Source organism: Xyrauchen texanus, chromosome 34, assembly GCF_025860055.1.
Source record: "Xyrauchen texanus isolate HMW12.3.18 chromosome 34, RBS_HiC_50CHRs, whole genome shotgun sequence".
NCBI classification, from domain to species: Eukaryota; Metazoa; Chordata; class Actinopteri; order Cypriniformes; family Catostomidae; genus Xyrauchen; species Xyrauchen texanus.
In genome coordinates this window covers 15,821,448-15,838,102 of record NC_068309.1, presented here as the reverse complement: position 1 = coordinate 15,838,102, position 16,655 = coordinate 15,821,448, and the positions used below count along the sequence as shown (strand labels likewise).

The following is a 16,655-nucleotide window of genomic DNA, read 5'->3' as shown; positions in this document are numbered from 1 at the left end:
TTGCATGTTAAGAGGCCACTTTACAGTAATAGAGAGAACAGAATTGGCATCAAACAGCAGGACTTTAAGCACACTGGAGATGATCGATTGTACTACAGCTTCAGAAAAAACAATAAAAACAGAAGTATAAAGTAATGCATTGGATTTGAACTCAAATGAGTTTAAAGAAATAGTTCCACAAAAATGATAATTCTGTCATCATTTACTCACCCTCACGTTGTTCCAAAAACATATGATTTTATTTCTTCTGTGGAACACAAAAGGAGGTGTGAGGCAGAATGACAGCCTCAGTCACCATTCATGTTCATTATATGGACAAAGATGTAATGAAACGGAATGGTGACATTAAAATATTCAGTCTAACATACTGCCTTTTTTTGTTCCACAGAAGAAAGTCATACGGGTTTGGAAGGAGGGCTGAAACGATTAAACGACTTTATTGACAAGGTCAAGAATCAAAACATTGTTGACACAAATTTTCGTTGTCGAATAGTCATTTGATCTAATTTAACATAACATGAGATCACATTAAACTCTAACGATGGCGTGTGAGAGCAGCACTGCAGTTCGCGCCTGACTGAGGAGAGGAACACAGATCACAGTCCAGGTGCATTCTAAACTTTCCATACAGCTTCTGGTGATGTACATCTCAATGTACAAGGGAATTATACAAAAATACCACATAAGTAAATACAGAAGCACTCTTGTTGTGGAATAAGTGGAGTCGGAGCTCTTTAAAGGAAACACCCCGATGTTGCATCTTAAATGCAGTTTTAATGCATTATAGCTTTATTAAAGTACAAATAAAACAGAAGCAGGTCACGTAATTAATTACAAACTTCGAAACTGGCATTTCTTTGTGCAGTCAACACCTCTTCTGTGAGTTGCGCGATTGTCCCGATCTGAGGGGGAGAGATTGAAACTGCACCCGGCTGATGCACACTCTGTCGAGGGGACGCTCATCCCTAGAGCGCACACACTTAATGCAGCTTGATTATAATGTATTGGCTCGTGACTTATTGAATCATAATATATGTTACTGTGCATTTCTTATCGTAAAGAAAATCGGCAATTGGCAGCTTTATTAATAAGAGAGAGTTTGTGAGTTATAGATGGATTGAAGTGAACAGAAAGGTGAGAGAGTGTAGTCTTCACCATATTATACACTGGAACAAATCAGTTTATGATTTGTTTTTGTTTTGGCTTGTTTTCCAATAAAAATATCAAACTCTTTTTAATCAATGTACATTTTCTTTAGCAGCTATACGGCACAAGATTTTTATATATATATATATATATATATATATATATATATATATATATATATATATATATATATATAAAATATTTTAAAATATCTAAAAATCCTTTAAAAAAGATGTAATCGCCTGATATATAAGCAGCATATAAGATATTTAGACTTGCTTTTAGAGAAAAGATCTTGAATATAAGAATATTTTCTCTTTACTGCACTCGCAGAAGTATAACCAAGTAGAAAATACACTTGTATACAAAATACACTTAAATTTAAGATATATTCTCTTAAAGCAAGTCTAAAAATCTTATATGTTGCTTCTCAAGTAAATATATCTTGTTTTAAGGATTTTTAGACCATTTTAAATGGAAAACAAGACAAAAACACTTGATAACAATAGTTTTTTCTTCTGTGAATTTCTTTACTGAATTAAACTTAATAAAAAGTATTTTTCCCCCCTTTAATTCAGTGAATGTCATTTAGAGGTATTTTTAAAAGATTATTTTTTTCCTCTATTGTTAGTAAGCACGTTTAATACAACCTTTTAAGTTGGGACACAAGCTGAATAATTGGTTAAGAGCTAAAGATTAATCGTTGCAATAATCACAGAATAGTCGAATAATCGCTCTAATAATCATTCGATTAATCGATTATCAAAATAATTGTTAGATGCAGCCCTATTTGGAACAAGTTTAAGTTAATGATGATGGAAATTTCCTTTATGCAGTGTTTTTTGTTGTTGCCCTTTTCCAAATGTCTTTAGTTAAACTTAAAGCAACAATGTTCTAAATGAGAGAGGGAGAGTTCAATGCACCCCTGCCACCCCAGAGGTCACAGAGGGATCTGCCAACTATTCCAGTGCAAGAGAAACTAATACCTCATGAAAAGCACATTCAGGGTGACAGAGCTAAATTTGAGCTGCAACCAGAAAATTAAATCCTGATTTTGTACAGCAATGCACAAATGCATTTAGATTCTCTGAAGAGTTAAAACCAGTAAAACAATGATAAGAGATACATTTGGAAAGTGTCTGTATGCAAAACACTGTGTGATTATCACTGCCATGTGAAAGAAAAAAAAAAACAAATCAAGGATATTTTCTTTAGAAGAGGCAAGTAATGTTTTGAATTCTGTTGATGTTATAGCTACAAAAAATGCAAAAAAAAAAACAATCCTTGAATATAAGTATTAATCATTTCAGTGTTTTTCCAGGAAGGAGGGGAGGGGGGCAGATCTAGACTTTCAGTGGCAACCCCCCAACATGGTGCTTTTTTCTCAGCAAGGTGAGAGGAAACAGAGACTGTGTTAGTGCTAATTTATTGGACAGACAACCGTTACACATACCAAATATTAAAGATTGTCAAGTGCATGTGTGAGACACACAAAACAATGTTAGAAGTCCTCTTTGAATGCAAATAGTGCTAGTTGTTTTGCATCTTAATGCCACTGAATGCCTAGTCATTGCAATCCAGGGGATGATTTCAGCTCATGTGGCATTAAGTACAGAAAATTAAATAATTAAGCTCAATCCTATGTAAAGTAAGCCAGGCTGCTTTCTACACTGGCAGGCCTCCAAGCGCCAGGACAAGGTTAAATTGAACAAGCTAAAGATATCTGCAATTTCAGCCAACACATCAGAGAATGTTATAATGATAGTTTAAAGTAACTGTGCATATTTATTTTTGGACTATAATGGAATATTTAAACACAATTACACATCACAAAGGTGTTTATCAACACCATGTTGTAACATCATTTTAAACGCAGAACATTTTTACATTCTGGGAAAGTTTCCTAAGAAATCATTGAATTCGTTTTTTATTACTGTTCAAAACTTTAACATTATTTAACAGGGATTAGAGGTATTTGCCTTAAACTAAAGCATGCTATTTTCATCAAAACAGAAAACAACAACAACAACAACAAAACACCAATCCCAATTCATTTGTTTTTTAGTAGCGGCAGCATTGACAAACACAACACAAGATGCTGCAGATAAAGTTTGCTTATAACATACTCCCAATGGGCATTCACAATTGTGCCAACTTTGCAATGTTTGAGTCTCAGTAATAAAAACATGATTAAAGTTATTTTAGCAGCAAAGATTGGATTTGCATTCATAATGCAGAATATACATACAACACATTTTGAGAAAACCTTGTATTTGCTAATGAACCTTTTTACAAGGTGTTGGTGTGCTGTTATGTTTAGATCACATATCTAAATATGCTGGGAAAATAAAGTTCTTCCAGATAGGAGATCTTTTGTTATTGTAATAATATATATTTTTTAAACTTATTAACCTAATCTAAACACATTTTTGTGATTCTAATTAGGCTAAAACAATTACATTGTGATGTTTTTTCAGCCTTCTGATATTTTATACTGTATACAGTGGGTTCAATACCAAAATGACTCTTACCACCACAGTAAAACATGAATCATTTGTAAAATTAACACCAGATGGTGCAAAGGGAAAATCTTTGGAACCTGTACTGTAATTGTGACGAAAGTGAGTGTTGTTACTGTTATTAACATTGTTGGTATCATTTATTTTTTTTACTTTTTGATTTGTCAATGGAGATTGAACAAAGCAATTAATTAATTGGCAGTGTCAATCAAGGTTTACAGCACCAAGTGGATATTTATCATGGCAACAGGTAAATGGCATATCTCAATATTTATGCATTTGATCTAATATGGCTTAACAGGGTAATAAAAAATAAAATAAAAAAACCTGATGAACAATAATTCTTCTAAACCACCATTGTAGCCAAGTAGATTAAAAATGCTTGAGCAAAATACAGCAAAAACGTAGATACAAATAATCAATACATTTTTAAACACTGTTTTTAGAAAATATGTTTTCAACTATTGAGGATAACACTTTTTATATCATCGCAAAGAGGAGTTTCTCAGCTTTCTAATAACGCCTAGATTGAGATTCTAGTCCACTAAGAGACTAAGATATTTAATAAAATAACAAGAGTGGTGTTTGAACTGAAAATTATACTGAATGTCTATGGACAATCACATCTGTGGGGGCTAAAATGTGTTATAGCACCACCTACATTTCAGATCTGTATTGTGCACCAAAGTATAGCAGAGGTTTGCTATAATGTGGGTTGATAAAGGTTTTTCATTTTTTTTTTTCATCTCAAAGACAAACTTCAAGATAAGATTTAAACTGACAAAATAAATGAATCATAAAAAATAAAATAAAAAACACCAAGCATAGCTCACATCACTGTGCTCATCAATTTCAAACACCCTGGTTAATGAAAATTACGCTCAGTGTCTTGTGAGTGGGTATCAAAGCTTAATTACTTGTGCTGAAGCCCAGAATGCTATTGACATTACTTGGGTTAAGTTGAATAATTCCAGAGGGGAAAGCGGGTACTTCCACATGTTCAAAGAAATGGGTTGAGTGGGCGAGAGTCATCAGGCAAGAATGTGCCAAGCTTGCCTTTGAGGATGATGACGGTGGATAAGAAGGCACTTCTGATTCACTACTCTGACTCAGTTTCTCTCTCTCTCTAATGAAGCTCTTCTGTCACGGTTGTCTAAATGAGAGCCATCTTGAAGGCACGGTGCCACCCACACAGACCATCTGTCTCAAAGCATTTACAGCTTAAAAAGAGGGAAATGTTTCATTTCATCAGGGCTGCTGTCATTCAGACAATAACATAGACAATGGGTGATAATGACATTTAGAAGACAAAGGCTATGAATGTGTTAGTTAGCTGCAGAGCACAGTGGTTAGGTAATAACTTATCTGCAGCAGAGATTGGGACCCTTCTGGAAAATGGGAAAAATGAATAAATCTTGCATTTTGCTTTCTCCTCCTAACTGCTTAGTTTAGTAATTTTAACAAAAGAAAGTGTTTTTTAAAAACATCAATACAAATAAAACTACAAAATACATAATAAATTAAAGCATCTGCCCTTGAACATAAATAAATAAATAAATAAATAAATAAAAGAAAATACAATGGCTGCACCAAATGAAATTACTAATTCTCCCAAACACTGCCTTGTCTCTCATGTTCAGAGAAACAGAAATTCCGTCTCCAAATCATGCAATTGGCTGAGCCAAACTGGCTATGTCAGGCCTCAAACAAACAGAGCAAAGTTTTGATAGTGTCACAGAGCTCTTCTCATTTCCATTCCTTCCTTCCTTTCTTGCATCCTAGCTCCACCCTCTTAGGAAAGGAGCAAAGGATGTAAGGAAAGGAAACGAGGATGGAGGAATCGAAGCAAGATGTTTTTGTAAAATGCAATGTCCTTGCTCACTCAAGAGTTTCTTCAGAGCACCATCTCGGCGCAGTTGCATTTCTTCGGAGTGCTTGCATTTATGTTGTTGAAACTTCATTAATTAATATATTCATAATAAATCCTAATAATTCAAGATGTACTGTTGAAGTATGTGACAATTATGATTTATTAAAAGTGCAAAGATTAAACTTTTTCATTAAAAATGTTGTGCCAGATGTGAAGGAGGAGAATTTATGCATGCAACAGGTGTTTTCGACAGAAAAAAAGTCTTCTGCAAAGGATGCGCCTGTGTTTCCTCACTCAAGCATCCACTGGAAGCTTCCTCCATTCTCGGTCCTTGACTCCTTGTGGTGCATTTAGAGTACTGATATGTCTTTCAAGATGGGGGACTTTTTACGGTTTCTGGGTCATGGGCTCTAGAATGGAGGAGCAAAAATATGAGGATGCACAATTAAAGAAATGAGAAGCACAAGACTTGCCCCGATATCATAATTTTCACATCGGTGCAGTGTTCAAGTTCAAACCGATTAAAACACCAGTATTAACGCTGGTTGGATGCAAAGTGGTACTATGGGGTAATTTTCAATAAGCTTGATTTGAATCTTTTCACCTTTATTTTGTATTTATTTAAACAAAAAAAATCGAATGAAACTGAAAAAAATTAAGTGCAATTCAAATTTGTGTTGTTAAACTATTTGAAAGATGGCAGTTGTAAAGGGCAACATCTCTTTGGCAACGAACCAACTTCATCCTTGCATTCTCTCCATCATGGGCTACCGGTCAGTTATTTAGTTGTCCACTCAAATACATCACTTAATGTGGGTTTTTTTGGGTTTAATGTTGGTGTTCTATTACCTTTCATACCAGGACCCAGTTTAGCTGCTTCGGAAGGGTAATGACTTTGAATGTGTGTGAATAAATTAATTTAGTTCCTTCCTAGAGTTGGACGATATGCAAGAAATATGACATTTTTCTTAAAAAAAAAATATACATCACAATATCCAAATTGTCAACTCCTGACTGAGAGATCGGTGAATATTCTCGCTTTAGTGATTTTGCATTGAAAATTAAATTCATTTATTTAAAAAATAAAAAACTTAAAACAAAGACAATTCAATTCAAATAATGAAGTGGTCAAAACTAAATAAAATAAAAAATCATATAACCACTTTTCCATTTACCGTCAAGCAAGAATCCATCTATAAAAACAGGAGGAAAATTACTAATACAATTTAAGGTCTAAAAACAATTATAAATGTAAACATAATAATTATAATGATGATAATAATCAATGAAATATAAATCATGGCCCGAGGTAGGGTTGTGCCGATGGACGATATCATCATCCATCGTGATGGCTGACCAACATCACGATGTAGAGCCACCATCGTGATGCCACGCCCCCTTTTGCGAGTCTTGCTAGTGTGACTCACTAATCCTAGTCTCTTCTATAGTTAACCTAAAAACTTTGCAGGGATTGCTCTGTAAATTAAATTGAGAATATAACTAATGCATATATGCTATTTTAAATACTGTAGTATATGCCAGAGACGTGACGTGTTAGTCTGTGAAAATACCGTGTCAGGCAGGCTACACAAATATTGATCTTGACATTGTTAGCTTCTTGTCTTTTTTTTACATGTCTTACACTGTACATTTAGATTAAAATATTTTATGTTGTAGGCTACAAGAAAATAGCCTTTATTAATTAATTATTAGTAGTTGTAGTGTCTCAGAAAATCTTGCTCATTGTCACATAGCTCTTACATTGAAGCGGCAGTTTAAGATAAACCCAGACCAGCGAACGTCAAATAACTTTTGTCTGGTTAATACTTTTAAAGAAAAATTTCCTTGGCCATAAATCCATAATGTCAAATCAAATGAAAGAAACAAGGTGAATATGAATAACACACATTTATTAAAACATAGAAGAACAACAAATAAAACAAGAAAACACTCAGACCGAAACTCGGCATTAACATTTCACTTATAATTAGCAGCACAATTAACTTCAGCACAGGCTACAAAATAAATTATGTTATTGAAATATTGTAAAGTGGTCATATGAACTACACAAATGAACGTTTAAAAAATAATATGCAAAATCGAATAGCTCCGCAACGGATGGTGAAAAATGCGTAAAGAAGTCTAATATCTTTCACCATAGACCATGTTTAAATTTCGATGTTTCTGGCCAGAAATACCAACATATTCACTTTATCTGGTTTTAATAAGCTGCGGATTGGAGTAACTACACCACCCGCTGTGCTGAAGACCCGCTCTGATGGAGTACTGGTAGCACATATGCACAGATATTTCCGTGCTAATCTTGCCATGAACGGAAACCTTTTGTCGTTTGTTTTCCACCAAGTCAGCGGGTCCTCTTCCCCATCAATGGCCATTTCCTGCAGGTACTTGGTCATTTCTGCCTCGACCTTTTGCTCATCAGTGAGTAAAATAACGAACTTTTAGTTTTTAAGTGGAAAATAATATTTGTGTAAAGAGATATATTAAAATAAAAAGTGCACAAGTCTTCTTAAATGAAAGCTAAAAAAAAAAAATGCTTCACGTGTCGTGCAACCTACTGATAAAGCGCCGACGAGTCATTAGTTGGGTTAGTAAAATAACGAAATTATTATTTTTCATATCATTTTTGAAAATTATATGAAATTATATAACCCCCCACCCCACCAACGATATCATCGTCCATCGCGATGTTTTACTGTCAACATCGTCAACTGCCAATTTAGGGGACATCGCCCAACCCTAGCTCGAGGTGAACGTGTTTTTGTATTATTTTATGATTTAATCACAGACGTATAGGCTATATATAAAGTGAACCTGCAGAGTTGCGCTCACAACTAACTGCTCTGTGGAAATAAAGCAAACTGAACTCAGAGCACCTCCTGAGCTGAGATGTCTGAGGTAATTTACATCATTCTCATAGATGACACTATTCTTGCAAAAAAAATTCAGAAGACTGAATCAAAGAAAAAGTGAGAACCCTTTACATACGAGACTGCACGTCTCCGAAGAAACAGGTGGCTTTTCTGTCATCTGTTCTTAAAAATAATACAAAAAAATGTTTCTTCAAGCAGGTGTCTGTGTTTAGCAGCATTGCTTGTGTCTTTCTGAATTCGAGACGTCTTCAGTTACACAATGCTTCCGTCACTGTGTGTGTACTTTGCTGCCCGTGAAATTTGATACGTTGGTATAGAACATTTGCCGTTATTTAGGTTAATTTATCATGGATCGCAAACTCTTCATTAGGCAACTATTCTTTATTTAAGGCTATTCTATTTGTTAGGCTATTGTATTGATATTGGAAATTCCATTCATAATTTTTCCCTTTTACCCAGTATAACATTTTCACACTGGTTGTTATGATTCACTGTTGCTTGCCTTGTGTTTTGCCTCTGTCATTTGTTCCCCCTGGACTACACTTCCCATAATCCCCTGCTCTGATCACTTCCAGCTGTTCCTCATTGTTTCTCACCTGTGTTTCATTTACCTCATTAGTCTTTGTGTATATAATGCCCTGATTTCTGTTCAGTTGTTCTGTTACAAGGAGAGGTCACAGGAGCAGGATCTAAACGCAGCTAAAAAGTGTTTAATAACATAAAGTACAGATTAACGGAGTAAACACAAGAACAAAAGAAACATCCATGATGGGGAAAACACAGAACAGAAAACATGAACAATGAGAACGGGTCAAGAACAGGAGGTCAAAACACACAACAACTGACCAAGACTAAACAGAAATCAGGGCATTATATACACAAAGACTAATGAGGTAAATGAAACCCAGGTGAGAAACAATGGGGAACAGCTGGAAGTGATCAGAGCAGGAGATAATGGGAAGTGTAGTCCAGGGGGAACAGATGACAGAGGCAAAACACAAGGCAGGCAACAGTGAATCGTAACACTGGTGTTGTCCCTTGTACAGAGTAAAACCAGTAACACTACACCATGATAACCCTACGAAGCACCCGCAGTGTTCACACACTTCAGCCTAGCTAACTAGTCTTGGTTGTCTCTGGACATTGGCTGAGATTGGAGACAGTATTTTAATAGATAAAATTACACACAGCACCTTTAAAATCAACATGAATTCACATTTGCATCATTTTACTTCCATAATCTGACATATTTCAGAGTGACACAGGATATACAACAAGACAAAAAAAAGCAGGTTGAAACACTGCAACTGTTGATTGAAACTTAAGTGACACCATGAATTATGCACTAAATGATCAGGATTGCAAATAGGTTCAATTCAAATTTTAATGCTAACTTCAAGAAAGTTATGTTGCTTTGTGGAATACTCTCAAACAGCTTAAAACTGGTTAGATTCCGATTTACACGTTCATGGTGTTGAGAAAGCAGTTAAAGCAGTCTTATTCCATCTGCATTCATTCTTTCATTCTCTCTCTCTCTCTCTATATATATATATATATATATATATATATATATATATATATATATATATATATATATATATATATATATATATATATGAGAGAGAGAGATTATATATTATATTATATACAGGTAGTTTAGCTGTTACATCTTTCTTCCCATGTCAGCACACAGCTATCTTAGAAGCTATTTGCATGAAACACTTCTCTAGTTGCAAACTGTCACCACAGTTAGGCTAATTTCTGAGATAAAAGCTCTATGGGTCATAACATAAAACAACTATTTAAGGATATAGTTGGGTATTATTGCAGATTAATTTTGGATTGCTGCAACCATCCAATATATGTTGAATATGAACCTAAATATGATCTTCCTTCTGATTATGCAAGTAAATGTATTTCAGGAACAAGAGGGAAATGGTAAATAAGATGAATGTGATCCTTATGCAATAAGTTGTACTTAATATGTTTTCCTTTGTGCTGATATGCAAAAGATTTTTAGGGCTGTCAATTAATTAAATACAATTTAAAATAAAACGCATAACAAAAAAGAAGAGATGCTGCAAGAAAAAAATATTACGCAATGCTACAAAACTGCTTAAGATGCTGTTCACTGATAGAAAAACAGCAAACAATATATTGACTTCTTAAACTACTTTTTGTAATGTCTATACAGATATCTTTATTTAGGGGCTCAACATTTTTTAAATATTTAATTATTTGCGATTGCTTTAATTACTCAGCACATTACATTTTTAATAGATTGCCATAACTTATTTAAAATTGTATTTTGTTTGCATGCTTTTCTTTGTAAACAATCTTGAGTTTTAGAAAGGTACTAAAACAAACTTGTAGTAGTACTATAGTCAGAGCACTTGACATTACCCAGATAGAAGTAATTTGAAGAAACACAGTAAACCTATTGGAGGAATAAAAGAAAACCATTGTAGAAGCACAAGGGAAAAGAAATGGGGATAAAACAACCCTGGACAAGCAATCTACCCATCACGGTGACCTCAAGTGTGCCATGGGGAATTTAATCAATGTAGCTCAACACAGAATCGAATGCCTAGAGAAGTCAGAGAGGTGTTATGTGTTTGTCATTGCACATGTTGTGGTAGACCACAGGCAGCTTTGAGATGTAGCAGCACATGTAGAGAGGGCCAGAAGACATTTTCACAAGAGTTCAGATAACTAAACACTCAGAAAGAGGGAAATCTTAGACTTATACATACCAAGTCCTTAAGATTGACTTGACACTTGTGCTTGCAGAGAAGTAGGACTATCACAGTGTTTCCATTGGCAGCTATGAGAGAGAAAGAGAGTAGAGCAGATAATAAGAAGCAGCCCCTCATCACCACAGAGACACAAACAAAGAGTATAAATGCTTGCCAACATACTCCTTTAAGTGTAATTACTGTGAACATTGTTCAAGCTTTCCCACGGAGACCAAACCAGGCTCATTGTGTGTGACACCACTAATTCTCTAACAATCATTAGCGTCTCCCTTAAAAATTACACGTCTCCTACTCTCAACCAATCACAGAAGCAATCATTCTCAACTGCTGGACCAGCGTAAACACATCCTCCCATTAGTTAAAGGATTTCTCCACTTTGTAGTCAGTATGTAACACTCTTTTGTTTCTAGCTTTTCTCAATAGGATAAATGATATCCTATGAGCAGACTTCTGACCTCCAGGTGGCTGAAAGCTACTTGGCTCTACTTAGCCTTCCCTCCCTGGTCTGATCCCAAAAAGCACAAAAAGCACAAACAGCTGCCATAAGGCTCAATTATCAGCTAACACGCTGTCACTTTTTTCCATATCTCACTATTCCTAGAGAGTGAAATTGGCTTGCTAGGGAGCAATTTTCTGAACAAGATTCTCAATAAATAAATAAAAAACATGATGCATGACTTCACCCTCACTGCCTGGCAACTTGACTGAAGTGGGTCACAAGAACGTGTCATTTTGTGCTTTTTAGCAGAGAGGCGGCGCAGGAGGTTAATGTTTGGGAGTGTGCTTTTGAGTCAAAACTCCACTCAGAGAAAACAATCAAGTAGTCTATTTTAAACCAAAATATGCAAGAAATCATACTGAAGATAACGTCTGAGATGTTCCTTGACCTTGAATGGCTCCTCTTGAAGGTAAGTCAATTAGTAAGTAAAGAGATACATGTTTTTTGGGGGGGATACTAACAGATGGATGTGATGCACATGATAAAAGACAATGTTAGCTATCACTATTATAATGGTAAGAGATAAGTAGTTAATTTAGGGATTTTTTTGGGCTATTTTTTTTGCACTATAGTTCTCATTTTGTGTCAGCAGCAGTGACACATAATTACTCATGACAGCACATGACCTTTTGCTTCAGACAATAAGTTGCTGCCATACTGAATCATGGGTGGCAAGTGTTTGTTTTGCAAGGTTTTACAGAAATACAAAGTCGCATGGCTTCCCCCACAATGCTGAGCAACAGATTTTCAGTCAATGACTGACACCACTCAATGCAACAAGCATTTTTAAAAGATATAGGTGGATCAAGGCTTGTTTGAATCAAGACACGGTCTGACACCTGAAAACTCAGCATCACAAATGCCATCCATTCTTACTGTGTGTGAGTTAACAGATGAAAGCCCTCACATATTTGTTAATCAATGTTATTTAAAAAGTTATTGAAAATGCACAAGTGCATGTATTGTCATTGCAGAGTACAAATGCAAATATCTCAACATTTATTTGTGCATGAAATTTCAAATCAAAAATACTTGTGTATTTGTGGAATGCATTGTTTGATCTAACAAAACAGGGTATAATATATTTGTGCATTTTGCTATGTGTTATTGTAAATTGCAGCGGGAATTTGTGAGAAACTTTGATACTGGAATCATCATTAAAGCAATATAAAACTGACTGTGCCAGAGACAGTTGTCTCTTTAAGAAAATGTTCTAAACTGTGGAGAGAACTGACTGAGCTGACACGTTTAAGAGAGTGGAGTCAAGCTTTTAATGGATTATTTGACAACTATTCAACTTTAATATTGAAGACAATGTGCACACTTACCTGCGTGATGAAGAGCTGTCCTTCCCGAGATGTCCACAGCATCCACCACACACTTACTCTGTAGAGGAAAGCAGTCCATTAGAGACTTGCTTAAAACCCAATCAAATCTTCATCCAAGACCACAGTGACATGTTGTACCCAGAGGTGCACCCTGACACCAATTACAACCTTTCAATCAAAATGGCTTCACTTTTCAGGGCAGTTTTTTGGTGAGCGTTAATGATGCTTCCTCCTATTAAACATTTCCAGCATGTCAGGCCAGCGTCCATTGATGGGGAGGCACAAAGCATTTATTTGACGGGCATTATCTGAGGAGAGGTGTAATATATTAAAACTGACAGCAGCAACCAATCAGACCTAAACATTTTCCTAATGTGGATGCCCCATTAACTTTGCTTATGGACTACCAACAATTAACATCTCTAGTCCAATGGTTCTCAAACCAGTCCTGGAGGCCCCCAAGCACTGCACATTTTGCATGTCACTCTTTTCTGACACACCCAATTTAAAAGGTGCACTCAGCGATTCATGAGAAACACTTTTGATATTCGATTTCAACTGCCAAAACAAACACAACCCTCCCTTCAGTGCTCCTTTGGAAGCTCCACCCTTGACTTATCATAATCCTTCTTGTTTAGATTATTGTCACTTGGCCTGTTTCTCAGACATTTGTCCTCCTTGGAGTTTAGAATGTTCACATCAGCTAGATTTGCTATCGCTCTTCTAATTAATTTCCCTCTCGCTCTGCCCCCACCCCCTATACTGTGCACGTGCAAGAACTGCCCCCTGTTGCTGATTGGCTAGAGTAGTGCAGTCAAGGATCGGTCTGATCCACTTTGTTTTTGTCACATTTACAGAGCCAGGGCTGTGTAAAAATACTAGCTTTTTTTTCCAGCTCACCCACAGGATGACAGCTAGCAGACCTTGAGGAGATTTTGCAAAATTTGACAAAAATGTATTAGAATTACTGAGTGCACCTTTAAGTCTTGGAGTCTCCACAAATGAGCTGAATCAGGTGTGTTTGATTGAGGAGACATCCAAAATGTGTAGTGTTGAGGGGCCTCCAGGACAGGTTTGAGAACCACTGCTCTAGTCCATACTGCTATTTTGCAATGTAACAAGCTTCCATATTTCTCAATAATCACTTCAATACCTTGTAATTAATTGGCCAGATAAACAGCTGAATCTTGATGTAACCAGTAATGAACCTAATGGCTCCTTACAGTCATTCCAAATTACTACAGTACCTGTTCAATTCACTCCAATGAGAAAATTAGCAAAGAAAGTATTTTTCAGCATCTAAAGGTACAGAGGACCTTTGAGCATTTGTTCTGTTTGGGAAGACAAGCAAGGAGTTTCGATTTATTGCTGTTGGATGAAACAGTATTACAATTGTCAGCCCCTTTCTTTAGAGCAGCAGTTAATTCTTCTGTTTCACTGGATCTCCAGGGGAAAAGGCTAATGAATTCAACCCAAATTTGCCTTGTGAAGTGGAAAATATGTTTGGAATATTTGCAAGGCTTTTTATGGTGAAAGACCATGCAAACTTTCTAATTGTTCACTACGGGAGCAACGTTTAATGTCTAAACAAAGGATGGTTAAAGTAACTCTGGCAAAAGGAACATATTTAAGCAGACTGAACACTGTTAGATCACTAATCACACAAGTCAGTTTGTGACAATGACCATGTAAGCTCCTTTGTACAAAAGGTCATTGCTTCCAATGAAGCACACAAGATGCTCTTTGGAACATTCTCAAATCGTGTGTGTACAGTATATGTGAAGCTCTAGTAAAATCAGATGGAGCGGGAAAACGGGCCAGAATGGAAGGTATCAGGTACATACGAAGACTGAAGTGAGTCTTCAAACACTCAATCCTGCCCACACATCATTCCAAAAATCCAACACTCTACAAGCTCACAGATGGAGGACGTGGGATTGCTGGTTGCTGAAAGTGTAGAGCAAAATCTGCTCCCTTTGTTTATCTGGTTCACAATGTTGCAACATGACAAATGTTTTCATTAGCATTCACTCCATCTGTCAGCAGACACCTAATGCTTTTATGTATGTTCATCTGAAAAATTCTCAGTCAGTTAAACACAATCAGCTAGAAACAGTGCATTACCTGTATCAACTTTTTGGCACACTCAGTATGGTTGTTTTTGGCAGCAAGGTGTAAAGCAGTAAACCCTGATATAAAGAGAGGAAAACACTGCATGTTATTTGCATAAATGCATTCATTCATTAGAACTATGAATCCTAGATAATGTAGAAAACATGATTCCATTAGGCCAAATTTTACTCTTAGAGATTGACAGAATTAGATATCAACCTGAAGCATCCTGTTGAGAAACATCGGCCCCATAAGCCAGGATGACTGCAAGGCACTCCACCTGACCTCGAGTGGCTGCTACATGTAGACTGCATAAAATAAAAAAATACAAAAACTATGATTTAGTTGACTTGCATTTGGGCATTTATTTTGTCATGTATAACCTGTAACTTGTTTGTAACTTACATGCAGTAAAAGGTTATATGCTTTTAAGTATATTACAAAGCACTGTTATAATCTTTCTCATTTCATTTTGTGCAATGAATACAGTTGTCAAAGTAAGGAAGGTGAAGTCTCTGTTAAATATCTGTCTTTAAACTCCCCATTAGTCTTGAAAGTTCAGGAGCATTCCTTTAAACTGTGATTACACAATTTAGCAGTGTTCTCAATCACTTAATAGCTTAATATTAGATAATAAACAGCTTCCATTCAATTAGTCGGTTCTTTAGGGGACCAACCTGCGAAAAACAAAGAAATGTAGGAACCCTTCTAGAGGATTGGGATCAGCAATATTCATTATGTATGATCCACTCAGATCCATTTTTCCGGCAGTAATAAAGCTGACAGCTTAAACTAAGCAATACACCCTGATAATGGCCTTTCTTATTTTGTCTCTAATAACATCTACATGGCTCTGGCCTTTAAAAGTCTAAAGCAACATTCTGTATTCAAATATGGCAATTTAAGCACATTTTACAAATTTATATTATGCTATGTTATTAAATTCATTTTAGGAGACAAAAGGTGATATGCCACTATAGTAGGGCTGTAACGATACGCGAACCGCAACCGAAATCACAATCCTGTGTCACGGTTCCTGAAGACAGAACCGCAACACACGCCCCTCTCCAACCCCAGAAGCCTGCCAACAGTTACAGATGCAGCCCCTTGAGCTCTTTACACACACTAATAAAATTCCACTACAACTAAATTCATTATGTCATTTCACAGTAAACATTACATGTAAATCATGAAATTATTATGGAGGTGGCAGTGAGAGAAGCTGGGTTGTCTCCTCATATTAAGGGTTTTGCACACATTGAATCTTGCTAGCAGGATAGCAGGCACCCTGTGTCAGTTGCTTGCTTTGTCACACGAGAAAAGTCGTGGCTTTCTTTCACCGCAGTGCCACAGCAACAGCTGCTGCTCAAAAGATGCTTGAGATCGCATCACATAATCTTATCATGGATGTTGTTACACAATGGAACAGCTCAATGGAAATGCTGGAACGCTATCTTGAGCAACAAGCGGCTATAACGGCAGCCCTCTTGAGCACAGAGGTGTGCAAAAATGGCCGTCAACTCGAACTCTA

At 36.1% G+C, this 16,655-nt stretch overlaps 1 protein-coding gene across 8 annotated transcripts in view; it reads right to left on the bottom strand.

The window, feature by feature from the left end:
• Positions 1-16,655, bottom strand: part of LOC127627710 (ankycorbin-like) — a 65,398-nt gene that overhangs the window by 11,102 nt on the left and 37,641 nt on the right. For all 8 annotated transcript variants that reach the window (XM_052104216.1, XM_052104218.1, XM_052104219.1 and 5 more), the window contains exons 4-7: positions 15,344-15,432; positions 15,137-15,201; positions 13,013-13,070; positions 11,183-11,253 (exon numbers count right to left, since the gene is read on the bottom strand). In XM_052104216.1, the coding sequence (XP_051960176.1) occupies positions 11,183-11,253; positions 13,013-13,070; positions 15,137-15,201; positions 15,344-15,432 (283 nt within the window). The remainder of the gene's footprint in view (positions 1-11,182; positions 11,254-13,012; positions 13,071-15,136; positions 15,202-15,343; positions 15,433-16,655) is intronic.